Source organism: Coffea eugenioides, chromosome 4 (genome assembly GCF_003713205.1).
Source record: "Coffea eugenioides isolate CCC68of chromosome 4, Ceug_1.0, whole genome shotgun sequence".
Lineage (NCBI taxonomy): Eukaryota > Viridiplantae > Streptophyta > Magnoliopsida > Gentianales > Rubiaceae > Coffea > Coffea eugenioides.
The window spans coordinates 5,602,175-5,622,523 of NC_040038.1; the positions used below are offsets into that span (position 1 = coordinate 5,602,175).

The 20,349-nt window shown below is 34.7% G+C and overlaps 2 protein-coding genes and 1 non-coding gene across 3 annotated transcripts; all 3 read right to left on the reverse strand.

Annotated features, from left to right (window-relative positions):
• Positions 1-7,884: 7,884 nt before the first annotated feature.
• On the reverse strand, positions 7,885-9,466 carry LOC113768594 (transcription factor MYB62-like). Its single transcript, XM_027313019.1, has 3 exons — positions 9,224-9,466; positions 8,984-9,113; positions 7,885-8,697 (listed from the first exon to the last, which is right to left on the reverse strand). The coding sequence occupies exons 1-3, from the start codon at positions 9,387-9,389 to the stop codon at positions 8,046-8,048; spliced, it is 948 nt and encodes a 315-aa protein (XP_027168820.1). The 5' UTR covers positions 9,390-9,466; the 3' UTR covers positions 7,885-8,045.
• Positions 9,467-16,698: 7,232 nt separating this feature from the next.
• Positions 16,699-17,854, reverse strand: LOC113767930. The gene is made up of 3 exons (XM_027312134.1): positions 17,568-17,854; positions 17,366-17,435; positions 16,699-17,136 (listed from the first exon to the last, which is right to left on the reverse strand). The coding sequence occupies exons 1-3, from the start codon at positions 17,707-17,709 to the stop codon at positions 16,992-16,994; spliced, it is 357 nt and encodes a 118-aa protein (XP_027167935.1). The 5' UTR covers positions 17,710-17,854; the 3' UTR covers positions 16,699-16,991.
• A 1,275-nt stretch (positions 17,855-19,129) lies between these two features.
• On the reverse strand, positions 19,130-19,203 carry TRNAN-GUU. The gene has a single exon. It is a non-coding gene; the product is annotated as a tRNA-Asn (tRNA).
• Between the last annotated feature and the right edge of the window lie 1,146 nt (positions 19,204-20,349).

The window sequence follows — 20,349 nt, forward strand, 5'->3', positions numbered from 1 at the left end:
CAATTGAAATATAAAATAAGCTATCAAATGAATTGATCATTAATGAAATTTCAGAAGTTGATTACGGAGTCCAAAGATTATCAAGAAGATAAAAAGCAGTAACGTGCAAGCTTGTCATCAAGAAGACCTTCAACAACCGCATGCATGTTCTGATTTTCCTTCAGAACAGAGCACAAATTGCAATGTGCTAAAACATGCAATAAGATGCTCAGAAACGCTAGATTTTTGTCTAGCAATATCAATCCATTGAATGAGCTTTCAAATCATTACCACACAGAAATTACTTTGGTATGACAATTCCTAAAGTTAAAATTGCGACCTAGGGAAAATAGCAATGTAGACTACCCTTTGTTCCTCTCTTTCTGGTCCAAAAGTACTTGCAGGTCACCGAGTCAGGCTGCCTAATTTGGTATTTTGACTAGCCTCATCGCGTTAAATGACTCTTACTCCCTGATCATATGCTCTTTTAAATTTCCTTTTAGTCCCATATAATAGTAATAGATGCAATGAGCGTGACCCTAATAACCTAAAGACCCCTGCAAATTGAGTAATACCTATTTTAGCATATGATATAATGGTACAATTCCAATTTAAACCTAAACCTACTACAAAAAAATGAACCTTGAATCAAAGTAGTAAGGCATGTAAACACACTATTCTAATAAGTAACTGGTTGCAAAACCTACTTCTTTCCACTTCGGTTCAGTAAAAATTTTTTTTTTTTAAAAAAAAAAAAAGTCATAAAAGACCTATTCATCGAGGATGAAGCCAAATCCAAAATGAAAATGTCCCTCGTGATTTCTTATCTCAACATCCCGTCTAGTAGACCAACAAGGCTTTCTAGCTAGCCATCTTGGTTGGCAACTCTGACGCACGCTTATTTGTCTCAGCTTTTCACTTGTTTAGTACGATTTCCAAATGGTGATTGGGGTTGACATCGATTATTTTCCACTCATATATGATATATCTCCCCTTAGGTGTGTGTTGTGACTTGGAAAGGTCAAAGATAGTATTCAGCCGTCCCAACACAAATGCTGTCCTCTTTCAATGTCACCTCTTTAGTTTTTCCAATGCCCATAGAGGAAAAAGTTGTGAAATTCAGACGGGACAATATGGTAGTTGGCTTTAATAGTTTAAAGTCGTAGTCTTTGCTTGCAAGAAAAAAACTTTGAATTTGTTTCAGTTTCTTAAATGGTACATATTGAATATGAATTAATCCTTTTTATACTCATAAGGTATACATAAGGAGACTAACTGCATGCAAGATGCACAAAATTTGGAATTCAAATTTAAATATGAAGTGCATGCATCTCTTTTAGGCGCATTAATATATATGAAAGATCAATCATTTGAATATTTACTTGACATTCTAATTTCCTCATAATATCTAGTAAAAACGTTTCTTTTATTTGATAAAACCTTCGAAAACTTAATAAAGTTTGCTCAACCAAAAGGAAATTAAACTCCTTTTTTGAAGTCATGATTTCCTCCCACTTAAAATTGCATGTGGACCATATGGAATTATATGAAGGTTCCCAGGAGCAGCAGGAGGGCAGTAATAGAAGAAAGTCAATTTCTCCATTCATGCATCTTAACTCGGATCCACCGACTTCTGTGAAGAAATCTTTGTGTTGCTGCAGAAGGTTGTTTCAAGAAATGTGAAAACGTGATGGCTTTTCGTTGCTTTTGGGCTTCAGAAGATTGTGAGCACTAAAAAGTAAAAACTGCAGAAGAAGACGGATCATGAGAGTTCAGTCTGATCACGGATTTGGGATTGCGACAATAGAATGAAGTAGGTTATTCGAAACCCACGAGGGAGCCGCTTCGGCAATTCCATTTTTATTATATTACACACAATTTGTCCGTGCAGCTTAGTGGCCGAGAAGATGAAACGTCGGCATTCTTATTTGCTAGCATTAATTTTGATAGTTTGAAGGATAATATCAGAAACCTCCCTCCTGAGGTTCTTCTTAATATCACTTAACTTTTCCAAAGTTTTAAAAATATCACTAGTACCAATTCATTTTATATGTTCAAATTTGATTTTTTATGAGCCTGATTCTTTTTCCGCCAACCTCTTCTCGATCGATCCATGGCCAAACTTTTAGGTTGTGCTAAATCATTATAAAAATCAGATTAAAATAAATACAAAATGAAAAAGGCGAACAAAATTCAATTTACTATAATTTACAAATAAAAGATAGCATAGTTATCCAAAAAAATGAGTAAGAAAGAGTGTTGAAGAAAGGCAAAAAGAGAATCAAGAAAGTGACTTTTGTTTCTTTTTCTTTAATTTTTTAAACTCCATCTGTTTGATATGTGAATTATGTATCGAATGAGGGTTAATATAATCATTTTACAATTATCAGGAGGACGTAAGTGATTAATTTAAAAGCTCACAAGCGATAAGTGATATTAGGAGAAACCTCAATGGAGGTTTTTGATATTATCCCTAGTTTGAAATCACCTAAGAAGAAAATGGTAAATTGTTGTTTGATCTTTACACTGTCGCTGGGGGACTTTTCACAATTCTCAATACTTTGGAATCTTGAAGATGTGTTTGTTTAACGTGACATTAGTCTAAAGAAATTTTTGTGCGTTGTGAAATTAGACAGTAGAATGTAACACGCATGATCAACGTTTTTACCGTTTATTGTTTTCACCTACACGATGTTGCTGATAGAGTAATTGTTAGCGTTCCCGACATTAAAATTGTTTTTAACGAAAAAAATAAAGAGAAGGGAGCAAAAGGGGGTTGTCAAAAATCACTCACAATGGGAAGTTTATAAGTAATTAATGTATTGTAGGTACGTGTTTTCTAATCTTTCAGTCCACGAGTCCACTATAGACTAAGTCGATTTTTAATTTGTGACCCATGGTCATGCAGAAATGTCGCCAAATTCAAATCAAATCTAAACTTTGGTGGGTCATCATCCTAATCCAGTGAAAGCTACCTCATTCCATAGTTTTTGAGATTTTTCTAATTCTGGGAACCCGATTCTCCATGGTTTTATTCTACAACGAACAAGGATTTGTCAATTTTTCTCCAGTGCTGGCAGCCACCTATCCTTTTCAACATCTACCAGTCCAACTTGACCATTATCAGTTATCAAGATCAAGATCAACTTTTAATAGCTTGAAAACAAGAAAGACACTGAAAACGTGATTTGTGAATGCAAATAAAAAAAATCGAAATGAAGTTGTTTGTGAAAAATCACTTGACCTTTTTGGTTAGATTAGATAAGATGGATGGGATCAACGATTGCTTTAGCCTTAAGGGTGCTTCTCAGCTTTCTGCTTGCCAATGAGCATTCTCCACTAATGCATGACGATTGATAATACTAATAATCTATGGATTACCTAAATATACTGGTCCAACTTACTTTTCGGTAGCAAAGAATAGCAATTTTATTAATAAGATTGTTGAAAACCGTCCAGCACAATTCATTTGACAAAATTTGGAAAAAAAATTTCACAGGGGTCAACAATTAATGTCTTCTGATTTACTGTTAAAAGCCAACCGCAAGATGCAATATTTTCATCAACTCCAAATGGTTGCAAAAGCTACTCAGCAAATGAAACATGTAAGCAATTAGTTAAGACGAACTAAACTAGCTTTCGTATACTTTGACAGAATATTAACTTACCAAACGAAAAGTCTGTGGTTACTAAGTAGTGCACACGTGGTGCAATGAGTGCCGGTAATACATAGCCTCCAGTGAAGGCCTTTTTTTTTTTTTTGTCGCCTAGCAGCGAAGAATTATACTACGGCTGTAGAAACTTACACCATTTCAATCATCAATATCTTGGGAAATTTTGAAAAAAGAAAATAAGGCGATTAAAAATTCATAAGTAGGATATGACTATTAAAAATTTTTAAAATGAAATATGGATTACCGTTCAGAAATTGTAAAAAAAAAAAACATCATACATGCATAATTTAGTATACATATGTGCACATATATGGGTTTGAACATGCACATTCACACACACACATATATATATATATATTTATGTGCGCGTGCGCGCACATATGTTCATCAAAATGCAAATTTTTATTTATTAAGTTGAGTAACCGTGCAGTGTTATTGAACAGGGTACACATTATTACAAGGGTGGTCTAGTCATTTAATGGTAAATTTATTACCTATTTAAATGTGCGAATAATAACCCATTCCCATTCACAAATCTATCAATAGACAAGCTACACTCTTCTTAATTATGACCATTTCATTTTCCTATTCCCATTTTTCAAAAATTTCCGAGTAATTTTACCAATTGTGTTCCAATTACAGTTCAAGACGCGTCACTCTGAATCTCTCATACGAATTACTGAGTCTATTACGGTGAAATACTAATTAATTGCCTGATATGATATAATCATCAGTCATCACTCGCTTTTCTTGGTTAGTACATCTTTCATTCTTTACAGAATTATTCGCCGCAAATGAAGTACATATTCAAACGAATATTAGACTAAAATTACAGCGGTTTCTCCACTTAAAATCTAGATTGATAGTACTTCATGTTGTCACATTAACGCTCCATAGCTTCAAATTTCAAGCATCATTATTAAGTTGGTATGTTCTTCACCAGCAAGCTTATCTGTTATTGGTGTTTTAAGATGACGTATCACTGGAAGTCAAAATATAACTATCAAACAGTAAAGAAATTGTGTTTTTTTTCAAAACAAAAAGTCAATGGTTGGAAAGGAGCTCGGTGTGTTATTTGAATACTTCAAACGAGATTCGGGTTGAACTGGATCGATTTTCTAATTTATCTAATTTTGACATGGTTCAGAACTACTTTTCCACACTCCACATTCGAGGGATTCGAGTGGAGAGGTGAAAAAAGAACGGCAAGGTTAGGAGAGAACGAAAAAGAGGACCGGGGAGTTGAAACTTTAAGTGTAAAATTATACAAACTTTAAGTGTAAGATATGACAGGTTTTTTAGTTATACTCTAACTTGAATTTAGCCAAATTTTGGCTAAATTTCATTTTGGTCCTTTAAACTATTGAACCACTTTCATTTTATTCCTTTACTTCAATTTTGGATATTTTATTCTCTAAAGTATGAAATCCGTCCTGTTTTAGTTCTTAAACTTTGAGAATCGTTTACTTGTCATTCTGTTAGTTTTGACAATTTTATGAGATTGGTTTCATACTTTGAGGAATAAAATATTCAAGTGAAGTTTACGAACTAAAATGTGATAGATTCCATATGTAACCTATAAGTACAAAGACCAAAGTGAGAGACTGCATCTTTAGTTTAAGCAGCCAAAGTAGAATTTGCCCAAATTTCTGACCTAAGTTGTTGACATAGTGTGTTTTGATCTGCACGCTTAGATCACATAAAACAAGTTTTAGCCCAAAAGATAGACCATCAATAATTGCAATTCGTAAATTTAAACCCGTAAAGACAAATAATTTATGTTAGTCCACTATGAAGGAGTGGTTTGCAGAAGTGCTTGTGTTGGACCATTGGTTGGATAATTCAATTCCAGGGCTTAACATGTTATTTCATGGCCATTTGGCTAGGTGAATTGTTATATATAAGATGAACTATATATATATATATATATGAGCCATTGAACACGATCTTCACTTAACCCATGTTTAATAATTCAATTCATCACTTCAGATCTTAACATATTCAGACGCGTTTAATAACAAAAAATTGAACATCATTAAGTGACACTGAATTTTCTAGGCAAAACTTGCTCTCAAAATTAAGTGATAAGTTATTCACTTATCACTGAATGTAATATAAACTCAAATATATTAGATTTAATACTTAATAATTTAATGGATTCAGACTTCAAGATTTCAGACTTCAATTTTATCAAACGCACCTTTACTTTGGAGGCAGACACAATTCAAACATACATATTGCTTTTTTTTTTTTCTAGCAGAAAATAGAATGTATATTATTCCAACCAAATCCTCTAAACTTCACATGCATCATGTAATGATGATTTATTTGCATCAAAGTTTGTGATTAACGTGATGTCACAATTAATCATTAGTTAGACCACGATGTTGACTATCCCCATTAACGAAATTCGTGAGGTAACATGTGCAATGTTCGCCGCGCCAAAGCAAATAAAAAACACAGGCCAAACCAAGAAAAAAAAAACCACTCACATACTTAATTCCAATCTTTTCAAACTCGAATGTGTTCACAAGCCGAATTCTTAAAGCTATTGTAACTTCGGACTTTTTCTTCGTTCTTCTTATTATCACACCAAATTTCTCCGTCGTGGTTATCGTTCTGGAAAGCCTTTCATTTTTCAAAGAATGCGGAGTCTGCGGGAAAAAAAAAAAGTCTCTTATGTAGTGGAGGTGGTGATGATGATTACCGGAAATGAGATCCTTGTTTCCTAGGATTGGTCCCAGGAACCTAAATAATGAAGTTGGGAAGCATTATCTTACGTACTAACATATGATTGAGACTTTAACAACAGTTATAAGTTAGCTACGTATCCGTCCAGTGATTGCTGAGAACTCTTAAAATTCTCTCTATTGCCAGTTTTAGAATTTGAATTTTAGTTTTTAAGTTCACATTTGAAATCTACGTTTAATAGTTAAGGTTAGGAAATCACTGGGATTGGTCTAGTAATTCGGAAAAACTCTTCAGGATTTGAATTCTAGTTTTTAAGTTTAGGATCCAAAACCTAAACTTAACCATTGAGGTTAGGAACTAGGAAGGGTGAGAGATAAATAAAAAGGAAAAAAAAAAACGTATCACTTGTCGTGGGGCTGTTAAGACTCAAGATTGTGATCAAACATTGCTACTTGACAATATACCAAAATTTGCCTTGTTTGGATTGCGGTTTGCCGTCGGAAAATTACGTCGTTTTCCGTAATCACATTTCCCTATTACCTTTTTCCCTCACATACATCAAATCGCTACAGTAATTTTTCCATGAAAAATGCAATCCAAACACAAAGCTAAAAGACAACGAGTAAAAAATTTCTAAAATAAAACCGAGAGACAATTCAGATAATTTATTTAGATGAGTGGGAGTAGTTCAATATCAACTGGTTTTAATTGTTGAATTTTGCTAAATAAGACTTTCTCTTTATATTTTTTTTTAAAAAAGCTGGTTATAACTGGGCAGGAATTGAAACTGGCACCCGTTTCCAGAAAAAAATTATGATTTATTGATTCTTACCAAGTCAACTGAGATTGTTACACTAAAATGTGCTTTAGTTCCCAAAATCCCGCAAACTAGTAATTTCCCTGCTCATGGATGAAAATCTTTGATTGAAACTTGGTAAATATGAATAGTAGCCTGAAGAGGGAAAAAACTTAAATAAGACAATAACCACAATAATCAAATGAAGCACAAATAAAGCAGCCTATCTCTCCCTCTCTCTCTCTCTCTCCCCAAAATTAGCTCAATTTGCCTACATATCATTGTTCATAATTCTTTTTTTTTTTTATTAAATCTTATATACACTGACAGTGTATACACTATCATCATTGGATTTATGATACGTGTACAAAAGTTGAATTTCAAATTCAAATTTTGTATAATTTTCATTCATTCAATGTTGACGGTGTATACATTGTCAGTGTAGAAAAGATTAATCCTTTTTTTTTACTCCCAATCATGTATATAACAATTATTTAGAAAAAAAAAACTTGAAAAAAAACAATTATTTACTCCCAATCTTGAAAGATTAATCCTTTTTTTTTTTTGCTCCCAATCTTGAATATAACAATTATTTAGAAAAAAAAACTTACTTTGAAAGAACAGGTCTACAATTCCTATACAAATTATTTCTCCCAATCTTATTTTATACACATAATGCAAAACAGACAACCCACATGTGTTACGGGATTTTTGGACTCTCTGCTTAATGTCCAAAGCTCGAAAGGAATCTCCAAATCATCAGTGAAGTCTTTCTGTCTAAATCTGTATTCTACATTTAATCGTCCTCATCTTGTATGTTGCGTAAAGAAAAATATCACTCTGCTTAAAAAATATCTAATCATCCCTATAAACGACAAATTTGCTTTACTGGGATTATTTCACGATCAAATCTGAGTGCATCTTTCTTGCGATTGCTTCAATTGCCAGAGATCATCCATATTCCACAAGCAACATCCCAGATCATCACTCAGCCAATTGTTTTGTGCACAGTAGTTATCACCAGCTGGCCCTGTAGAGCCGCCCATCGCTGTAACAGGTGCTGCTGAGCTCAAATTTTCCATATCTTGATAACTAGTGCTGTCAACATTGTAACATTCATTTTGAGAATGACCATAGGAATTGTTGGGAGCCATGTCATAAAAGGGATTTTCTATGTATTCGGAAAATTGAGGGACTGGAGAGATATTCGTGGATTCTGATGAAGACATGCTTGATGGGCTGCTGCTAATCATGTTTCTCTGATGATTATCCGGAAAACTGTATGGTAACTGTTGCGGTTGTTTTGCTGCCAGTGAACTGCTAACTGCTGCCTGAATTTCAGCTAAATTGTCATGTTCTGATGAGTCCCAATATGCGATATTTCCTTGTACCTTTTGAAGCAACCGAGGAATCCAGACACGGCGAACTAGTTCTTGAAACTCACTGCTGTTGGAGTCTATCTTCAGATGGCGGGCCTGCTTTTGTACTCTTGTTCTCCAGTAGTTCTTGATTTCATTATCTGTTCTTCCCGGAAGATGTTGTGCAATCTTTGACCACCTTCATTATCATTTATGAGAAACAAATTAGCTTCATCGGCGTCCAAATTCAGTATTAGGAAGCAAATTGAATTTGAATCGTGTCCTTTTAATTTTCTTTACATCCGAGTACAACTTCAACTTCAGAATCCAAAATCATATGGGACTGGACAAGTATGAATGCAGAAGGTGAAACATGCAATGGTAGGGATGAGGATGCAAATTCGGGCCCAAATCCGCACAAATTTCATCTAAACAGACTTAAAAGTGTGCATTTGAGCGCAAAAAGCCAATTACCAAATGAATACCTGTTGCCCCACTTGGAATGAAGCTCAAGAATCAAGAGCTGTTCCTCTGGACTAAGATTTCCTCGTTTAACATCCGGTTTAAGATAGTTGAGCCATCTCAATCTACAACTCTTGCCAGTTCTATTCAATCCTATGTGTACACAACACGAAATTTCAGCAAAACTGTACAGTTGAAACTTTGGATGAAAAGAAACATTGATTTTGAGCTCAGCTTTCGTGGCAACGAACATATGTGCTTACCTGAACGTTTCGCTAGCAAGTTCCATCGGCCTTCACCATGAGCAGCAATGTAATGAACAAGAAGAGAATCTTCTTCAACAGTCCAGGGACCTCTCCTGAGCTCACCACCTGCAGCATCATCATCACTACAACTGCTTGTAGTTGTACTCTTAGACAGGGAACACATGGCTGGCTTCTATTTTGAGTAGGGTATCGAGAATTTTGAGAAATTTCAAGACAAACTGATAATTGGGCTTACGAGTCTTAAGCTTTGAAGGCGAAGCACTGACGCAACAGCAGCAAATCCATGATTTATAAGGTACGAGGTCTTAGTACTCTAATCCACTGTTCACATGTTACTTTTCAAAGGAAGTAGCCGCGAAAGCAGACTTTATAATGCACAGCTTCTTTTCTTTTCCCTATTCTGTTTTATTGGTCTATGTGGTATAGGATTTCTATTGGAATTTTTACTCTCCTTTAGAATTTCAACCAGTCAAAACATAAGAAATCACTGGAATATTGTACCTATAACATCGCCCACAAGCAGAATTCCAGGGTAATTTTTCTTTTATTCTTCTACATCGAGAAATTAAGGACTGAAATAGGGGTGGCCATGGCTTAGGTTTAAACCAAAATCGGACCGAAATCAGCTCGACGGATTGTTGAATTAGATTTTGGAAATCGAAACCGAAATCATAACCATGACTAAAGGTTCAAGTTTAGATTCACTAAAATTTTGAATCAGAATCGGCGGTTTAGAATTTGTTCAAATCGTCTAAAAAAAATATTTGCTAATTAAAACTGTTTGTCTTGTTTAGAGTCCACTATCAATAGTTAGCACCTAATACCAGTAATTCCAGTCCTAATCTAATAACCTACTGTCCCATTCTTTTAGTAAGTCTATAACCAATGATTAACCTAAATGTAAAACCAATCTAATCTAATCAATAATGTGATATTTTTCAAAAAATTTACACATTTTTTCTTTTTCATCGCATATGATAATACAATAAACATCTTATATATATATATATATATATATATATATATGAGTTCAAAAATCGCAACCGTAACCGTCCCTTTAAGGGCTAATTCAAGTTCTACCTTTCAAAAGAATCGAAACCCTTGGTTTTTAAATTGGAACCAATGGTTTTGGAACTGTGACCATGTCTAGATTGAAATATGAAAATAGTTGTGCTTTTAGTAGAGTTCCACCATATGCCAAGATAGAGTAGTACAATTCTTTTTTTTTTTTTTTTTTTTTTTTAGTATAATTGAAAAGGTCTCGAACTCGAAATTTCCCACTTACACTTCCTTCTCCCCATACCACCTAATCCTTTCCTCCCCCTAATATAATGTGTGTGAATATGTTTTTTTTTTAAAATAATATGTTTTGAATATATTTTTCAACCATTTTTTAATTTTAATTCTAGCAAAACCTTATATTTTACAATACGAAGATACCTAATATTTTCCCCTATGTAGTGAAGTTGAGAACTAAAACTATACATGCACTTTTAATGGAATACAATAATTTTTTAGAGACAATTAAAATCCCAGTATGCCACCTTAAAGAAAATCTCAATATGCCATCCCCGTAAGTAACACAGAGTATCAATATCAAGGAACAAAAGTAGGGTCGATTAAGGTGGCCGGATCAGGACTTTTACCTTGTAAAGTAAATGATCAAAATAGCTTTTGGTCTTCTTCAATATGGTAAAGTCAAGCTCAAACCATTTTCTTGAAAAGAAAATTGGAGGAATCGGGTGATTTTGCGAAATTGTTAAATAAGCTTAGATACCACGAGGCTTGGGGTTCCTTTTTAATTACATCATAGGTCTACTAAAAAATAATTCTCTAGTCCTAAAGTTCCTACATGGAAAAAAAGATAATACCCACCGTTATCAATGAAGAGCTAGATCATCAAAGAAAAGGCCGTTTTGACAAAGAAATTGAAGGCAACACAGCATTCTTGACAATGACAATTACAAAATCTCGAATCGATCGTTAGAAGGAATTAGTTTTTAAAAACTTCCACGGTTTGTTATTTCTAGTTTCTTCCAATTATAAAAAACGTACTTGACTAACCAAGATGAAACCCTGAATCAAAACCAAAACGTGCGTTAATTTATGTTCGTCTAACTGATAGGGGCGGCAACCATACCTCTAGGCTTCTAGCTTTTGCTTGGAATCTTAAAACACAGTTCCCTTTTCCAATTGCATGGCTGTCATCTGATTTTCTGTCAATTTTGCTTAAGAGTTGTAGTTTTCTTTTTCCAGTAGAAGTGGTACATTTTTTAAGTATTTGGTACTTGACTTCTGGTTTCTCCAGAGTACATCCATCCATTTTGGAAACACACTACTAGGAGTTGGACAATTGTAAGAGGCTGCTAATGCTTAATGCAGCTAAATTTGACTTTTATAGTCCACATCTTGCCTCCAATTTATGTTTCGGGTTGATGACTCCTTGAATATCAGGAATCCCTTGGATGCGATGAAGGAAGGTTCTTGTATTCTCTTATTCTCTGCTGATATGCTCTTGCCATAATAATAATATTCAGCCTTCTTTTAATGGAAGCCAGTTGTTTTAGTGACGGTATTATTTCTGCCATAAATGTAATTACTAGTATTTTAAGTTGAGAGCCCGAGTACAGGTCACATACTGTTCGCAGAAGGGCTGCAATTCGTCAAGATTCAGGGCAAATAGAATATAAACATCTGACGACAATCCTAAAGGAATATATATAAAGAATGAGCTGATTCTATGCTTCTAGATGCCATTCAATGCTTCACACAAAGCTAATATATCCAGCGCAGAACAACTTTAGAGTCTCCTGATTCTAGTCAAGGTTATGTGTATATAGCTTGGACGATGTTAACTTAATAACTTAAAAACCAAAAAAAAAAAAAAAAAAAAGAGAAAGGAAGAAAAACAATTAGGACATGCTAGTGCAAAGCAATCAAATTCTCACGTTTTTTTTATAGAAATTTTCAATAATAATAATAATAAAAGAATTCCTCATGTTTCCTCGATCTTACTTGAGAGTCAGCGATTGGAATTATTCGCTTGGACTGATGGAAGCGGGTCGTGGTTCTCTTCATTGCATTTCTATTTTTAATTTCGTACCACTTTTTACTTATAATTTATTTTTGGTAAGACAACATGCTCCCCCCCTTCACAACTCAGGAAGAAGAATAATTGGACTTACGTAGCAGTTAGCACAACATTCCTTTTTCTTTTTTGCTTCTTTTAATTGAGGAGGAGAACTTATCAATTATCATCATCATAGTGGTACTTGTGACTTCCACACCTAGCCATTGATATCAGCTTAGAAACAAAAAAAAAAATTAATTTTTAACTGTAAATCAAATTTAACAACTAGTTTGCCAGTCAATAATATTTGATGAGAAAAGAAAAAAAAAGTGAGAGAAATGGAACATTTCATCATTTAGCCAATTTTTTCAAGATTAAAAAAAAAGGGCTTGATTTGGACGAGTTGATTTTAACATTATTATAATTTTAAAAGCTTTCCGCCCATTTATGGACTGATTTGGACAAAAAATTGGAGAAAGCCTTATACAATTTTTTCAAATACTAATAATGCCTTCCTTAGATGACCACTGAACAAAATTTCAATAGCGTATATACATCTCTTCTCTTTCTTTTCTTATTTGTCCCTTTTTTTCCTTCTCTCTCATAAAATTTTCTCTTCTTTTCTTTTCTATCCTGAACTGCCAAACTGGCCGTGAGTGAGAACTGCCATCTACTTATCCATTAACCCCCCAAAAAAAAAAAAAGCCTGTAACTGGTTAGTCTTAAAGCTGAATTGTTGCACTCAAGAGCCCAAGACTTCTCTCCCCACAAAACTATTATGTTGTGGTTGGTAATTCTAGAATAGATTATTAGTTCCCTCAAGTTGAGAAGTCCAGCAGAGCCTATTTTAATACAAGCCAGGCGAACATGGGTATGAATGGAAGAATGATGGATGACCGGATAAGATTACTTAATATACTACTACTATTATTAATCTTTCAGAAGAATTTAAGAAGAACAGAAAGGCAAAGATATTTATATCATATCAAATTCCAATTGGCTCAAAAGAAAGATAGCAAAAACAGCTTTGACTTCATTTCAACACGATGGCCATCACCTCCAATTACGTTGCGTTACGTTTCCAAATGTTGTCTTGTGATTTATTGGTTTGGTATCGAAGTGCAGCTCTGATCTTCCAGAAGTTTGGACTTTTTTTTTTTTCCTTCTTTAATTGATTTTCTACGTCATTTGTATCCCTTCTTCTTCTTTTTTTTTTTGTTTATTCGCATTTCTCAGTAATTTCTCTCTCAATTTGTACGGTCCGCAACGGTTCAACTATATATAATATAACTAAATTAAATATTTTTTTTTTGGGATAGAAAATGCAAAACCAATAATGTTATTAATGAGTTGGGTAGAAATCGTTCAGGACAATTTGCTTGACAAAATCATGGAAACTCCATAGAGAGATTCAGTCTAAATCAAATAGTTTTGGGACTTCATGATTGTTGAAACTTCACCAGAAAATTGATGTTAGAAATTTTAACAGAATTTGATAGGTGAAAGAAACCTATTGTTCCAATACCACGTGAATAATTGGATTAGATTAATAATTTTCGAATATAAGTAGGCGTAATCCTGACAAAATTTGCCAGGTTTCAATTTTCGAATATAAATGCTCACAAAATCTTAATTTATTTATTTTTATGGGATATCGTTAAAATCATAATCTTAGCCGCTGGAAACATTTGCTTTATACAGAACTATATATATATAGTACATATTAAACAAAACGAGTTATTGTTATCTTTGAAAGTTTACATAGTAGAGATCGAGACTCCACCAGTCATTTCAAACAATCATGAAATATGACTAGGAATGTTGAAGATTTGATTAGTAGCTAGGAAGAAAGGATGGCATGGCCTGGAGTCTCAAGTCAGAAGTTGTACAAAGACCACAAGAAGACCACGCAATCCATGGATGAAGATTAGCAATTTCTTTCTCTCTTTCTTTTTTTTCTTCTAACACCAATTGGATGAAGATAATGAAGTTTAAGGATGAGAGTCAAGATAATCAATCATGCGCGATCAATGGCGCAATCGTGAGTGTATTACTTGAGAACTAAATGAAATCAATGACAAAATACTGCACTGTTTCCTTATAGTGACTGTGTCATCACAAGAAAATAAGTTGTATACGGCAAGAATTTGTTAATTCTGAGATTATCTTGATGCAGATGGCCAAATTCTGACACTACGTACATGGCCAATTTCTTTGTTTTTTTTTTTTTTTAAAATTTTGTTGATGTCAAATTCCTGCATTTGCACAACTGCACATTAATTGGCTTATATCAAATTGAACAATTCCACGTTTGGTTTTTTTAATTTCTATTCAAGTCCACCATGCCTGAGGTCTTCTCTGTTTCTTTGAAGGAGGTAATCGGTGCGAAGTGAAAAAGGAGGACCTCTGGGCTTTGATGAGAGAATCATTCAAGTATTACCAGCAAATTAAAACGAAAATGACGAGCAAATAAAAATCAAACGGATGGACCTAGCTCTCAAAATATGCATAACTTAGGTGGTTATGGATATGGTAAACAAAATCAATGGTAAAAGGGATCTGCTTCAGAGAAAATTCAAACGAAGAAAGTTGCATGTGGTTTCTAACTTTCTAATAGGGAGGTGCGAACTTCTTAAACTCTAGCGGCTGCTTCCATGAACTAAATTTTAGGAAAAAAAAAAAAAAAAACTCTTATCATCTAAAACTCTTCCATCATGTAGACAATTATCTATCCCAAGTTTACTTTTACAAATGATTATCAAGTCTCTCAGCTACTGCCCCTCATCAAGAAGCAAAATCCTACAGGAAATGGAGTTCTGTTGAGCCCATGGTTCAAAGTCACGGTCGCAGTCGCGGTCGTGGCCTGGAACGTTCTATATCGGTCTCGGCATATCGGTCGCGGTCTCGGTGAGATGCAAATTTTAAAGTATTTAATATTCTAAAAATTGTTAATAATATAAAAAAGTATGCTAAATAAAAATAATTAAAAAATAGCAAAAGAAACGGCCAAGTCAATCCGTCGCGGTGTGACTCGGCTGATTTCTCGTCTTGACTCGGGATAACTCGGAGTGACTCGGTGTGACTTGGCCTAGTCAATCCGTCGCGGTGACGACTCGGTCGATTTCTCGGCGAGTCAAGTATTTCGGTATCGTTTTGTCACGGTATCGTATCGGTAGGGGCCGAGACGGTGACGACTCGGCCGAGTCGTCTCGGTCTCGGCTGAGACTTCGAACCATGGTTGAGCCTCATCTTTCTTTGATGGCACGTCAGAGATTTAGCAAAATTAGTTAAATATCTCCGCTTCTAAAGTCAGATCACAAGAATGTGTCATGATAATGACAATAATTGAACCAAAAAAAATTCCATCCACTGCAAACACCTCATTAATGCATTATTCGAAGGAAAGGGAACTCTACTGATTAAGCTCACGAGTCCTTTTGATGGAGAAATTGAAATTGATGTAAACCATTAATTTTTTCTTTCCAAGATATTCATCAAATTACCATTTCTTGATCCAGCTCATCCTTGAGATGTCTCTCTCTTTAGGATGCTAGTGCAGATGAGTACCTATTGGATTTACAGTTGCTTCGTAAATAGACTTGGGATTATTCTCTTTCAAATTAGCCTTACCAATGAGACTCCATCTTGATCAGCTTATTGGACGAGGTGTATGACTAAAGTTGTATGGGACGAGGTATATACTGGTAATGCAGCAAGGGTTGTCTTTAGCAGCAAATCTTGATCAGCCAAAGTAGCAATGTTTTCTTGCACCCTCTGGTTCTGTGCATCCTCTCCTTATAAAACAGTAAGCATCAGTCTACATCTACCTAAAGTTGAGTCTCTTTCTGCTAAAAATTCAAGTTTAGAGTTAAGACATCTACTTTTATGCACCATTGAACTTACTCTAAAGGGCTTTACTTGATGTCTTGCTTGTTCAACACATTTAAATCTGCATTGCTGTCAAGACTTGTTTAAATTCGTAATTTGTCCTTCATATTATGATGCAGTTCTAGTCCCTACCGGACAAGACAATTTGTACTAGCATAGCTGATAATTCTTATCTCGAAATTTGCATTGATCTTTTTCAACTTCAAAATGCCAACTATTCACTGAGGAAATGATCCATGGAACATTATATGCTGTTTCTCAATCTTTTTAAGATATCATATTGAACTTCTTCTGTATCAAAAATCAGCGTGAATGCATAAGTTTCTTAATTGAATAGACTAAAGTACGCAAGTGAGGTTCTTCTTTTCTCATCTGTCATCTACATCTGCCATTTATGTTCTAATTCATGTGGATTGATTCAACAAGGTTGCAAATTAAAACATACAGGGAACGGCCTAGGAAAATAAGCAAGTGTAACATCTATACGAGTATATTTGAGAGCTTGAACAAGAGATGCGAGGAACTGATATACCTGGCATTAAATGAAACTGCTATACCATACATGATGGAGAGAACTCATACTGCCAAGGGCAAAACAGCTCAATGGAGAACGGAGATACCTTGTCAAGGCTCTAAGCGTGTTACACATTTTATTATCACAAAATAGTTGTCATCAGCGGAAAATGTGTACAGAACATGGACATGCTTATACTTACAAACTCAAATTATGAAGAAAAAGCCAGAACAACAAAGTCATAGCCATTTTGGCACCCATGCCTGCTCCTGCATTACTTAGCCAGTAACGAATCATCGAGCTGGGACCTTTATCCAACCATTAGCAAAAGCAATGGCCAAGATTACAAAGGGTGTCGACATACCAAATATGATAATGTAAGGTAGAGGCGTCTTCATGGGATTCTCCCCTTCCCTTTCTCCTGCTGTCTGCCAATACCTACACTTAGCAAATACCTTATGCCAATTAATCCCCTCAACAAAAATACTGCTATGAAAAGTTAATGCTATATCCAAATACTTTATTTATATACATTGTTGAAACTAACTAATCATAATCCTATTAGGTCGCCACAGCTGCCAATGTGGACAAGGAAAGTGAGCCAGGAAAAGGCTATCCCTTCATGGAAGATAAGTAAATGAGTGGTTGAGAGTTTTGAGAGGCTTACTCTGTTGGTTCTTCTTCTTTAGTGATGAATTTCTTCTTCCCTCCCTGCTTGACTTCTCCCTCCTCTCCTCCTAATCAGTATCAAGGGGAAAAGGTCATCAAGTTAAAAGTTAGCCTCATTCCAATTACCACATAAAAACAGTCATAAATTAGTAAAACATAAAAAATCAAAAAAAAATGTATAAGCAACTCTTCACCCTTACCCAATTTTGCAGATATTTGGACAGAATTTTGCCTTCTCTTTGATGAGCTGAAAGCATTAGGTTGAGAAGATGGAGACAGGAGCTTGTGGGATGGTGCAAATTTTGTGACTAGAGCAGAAGAAATTGCCACCTTGGCTGCCATTGCTGCAGCAAAATACCAGCACTAGGAGTTATTTTTCAAGTGGATATTATAAGTAGACCATCAAAATCAAACGTATATCTGGAATCTATCTCGTTAGCTGTGGATATGATTGCTGTTATATCTGATATCTTCTTCTATTTTACAATATCTGGAGTCCAGACAGAAAATTGCCTCATCCATACATCAGTTTGTGTTGAGCACGTGGCGCACATTCACATTATGGGCTCTTTGAAAATCTGTTGTCCTCTGCTTGACTTTGAAGTTGGACCTAACAAAGTGATTGCTTCCAATTTTGCCCTTTTGCTCAGCCCAACCCAAGAGGAAACCATATTACCATACTATTAGCAAATATATAAACAACTAAGCCCACTATTTTTCTGTATACTTACTAGCTTCTATTTTTTAAGATATAATTAGGACTGCAATAATATCACAGTTCAATATATTTATCAACCATTCATTAACCTTACTACAATTGATTAAGTCGAAGTTTTCACACGACCTAAAAAAAAGGCGTGAATCAACAAGGAATTGTCATTTTGAAATACATCATTATGGAGGTGATGCATCAGTCCTTATCTAGTGAAGATTTGCACTTTGAGGGATGAGATATAATGCTAAAAGATTTATTTATTTATTTAAATTAGAATTACTAACCTGTATGCGAGTACCCAAGTGTTGATGATCAGATTCGTCTCGTGGATACTGTGGTAAATAACTATACTAACCAAAATCCAAAAAAGGGGTGAGAAAACTAGTCTACAGGACTGTATATTGTTGGTGCTCATACTGCAAAAGCAAACAAACTTGAGGAATAGCAAGTGCTCATACAAACTTGGGCAAGCTAAACTGCTGGCAAGTAGCTCGTGAGCAACTTGGTCATACACTCGGTTCAAACTCAATTTCATATATATAATAAGTCGAGTTCGAGCATTAGTATTTAGCATTGAATGTTCGACAAGCCTAATTGAGTAGTTATATTATTTATATAATATATATTTTTTAATTATGAATTAACTATTATATGTTCATGTCTTAGCAAAAATCGAGCTCGAACTCGAAAAAGCTTATAATATTCTCGAGCTCGAACTTAATTACGATAGCCTTGATTCAAGTTCGACCTTAATGTTACGCACTTGTCAGTAGCACTAGTATCGACCGTGTTTAAACTCAAGTATAGCGATACTCAAACTTCACTAGATTTGATAGCATCCCCAGTTCATACTGCAAAAAACATACAAATTTGAGGAACAACAAGTACCAAATCTCAGCAAGTGCTAATACTACAAAAGCATACAAAGTTGCCGAACAGCAAATACCAAAAAAATAAATTAATACACACTTGAGGAACAGCAAATACCAAAAAAATAAATTATTACAAACTTGAAGAACAGCAAATACCAAAAAAAATGAATTTATACGCTAGAAGGAGGGCTTGAACCTCCGACCTTGTGGTTAACAGCCACACGCTCTAACCAACTGAGCTATTCCAGCTTTGTTTTTGGCTGGTCAAATTTATATTTATTAAATTAGTAGACAGGGCTGTATGAAACTCCTATTTCCAGCAAAAAAAAAAAAGAGGCTTCGGTTAGATAAAGCCATAAAGGTTCAATTATGTCAAGGTTCCTCAAAACAAGAAAGAAGTTATGTAAAGTTTTAACAATGAAAAAAAAACTTTCAAAGAAATTCAAGTTATTGCATACAAAAATTGCACTCACATATTGCATCAGGAGTCAAACATTAGGCAAATGAAATTACAGAGGGCGGCCCCAGAAAATTCATCTAAAAAGTGAATACTCAACGTGGAAACAAGAAAACTGAAGAAATAAAAAGAAACAACTCGTTTCTGCTAGCTAATGATTCTTTGATCCAGTTTTTAAAAGGAGCCGACTGAAAAGTAGCTCTTGCCTCTGAATATGTTAATTTCTGATCGCTTTTTAACAATATTTGTTAGATGGGTTGAACCCATTGGGTTTCTTTAAAAGTTGAAGGCAAATGAAAATGAAACATCTAATCTTTTATCTCATTCCACTAGAAATCTTTTCCCTTTTTCTGGTCATAAGCAAACAACCACTTGCATTTAGTGAAGAGTGGGAAATTGTGGTGAATCTTATCTCATGTCTGTCTGATGAAAGATCATTTTCACCAATGTAAATAATTTTGGTCAATCAAAATTCAATCTGTAGTCCTCAACCACTTCTGAAAGCGATTGCTAATAACCAAATGAATTGCATACTAATCATTCTTATGGTCTCACCTCATCCGTGAAATGAATTATTCTGATGCTGTCTGCAAGATTTCCACACAGAATAGCACTAAGATGGTTCAGTTTTAAACGTAGCAAAAGGAACTGCCTACCAAACCACTGTTTTCCAGGATAGGACCATATCTTGCTTTTACACTTGTCCACAACTTTTGATCATCTTCAGATCAGAAAGGAGTAAAAATTATTCAGCTGATCTTTCAAATTGTGATGTTTCCATTACCACTTTCACTGATGATATTCAGCCGCAAGGATGCGTCTCCCTCAACTTAAATTGTGCCCCAAAAGAAACAGTTGGTTAGACTTCTTCTTAATGATGTTTGTTACCTTGCAAGTATGTTTTTCTGATATGGAAAGCTCAAAGGGAAATTGATGGG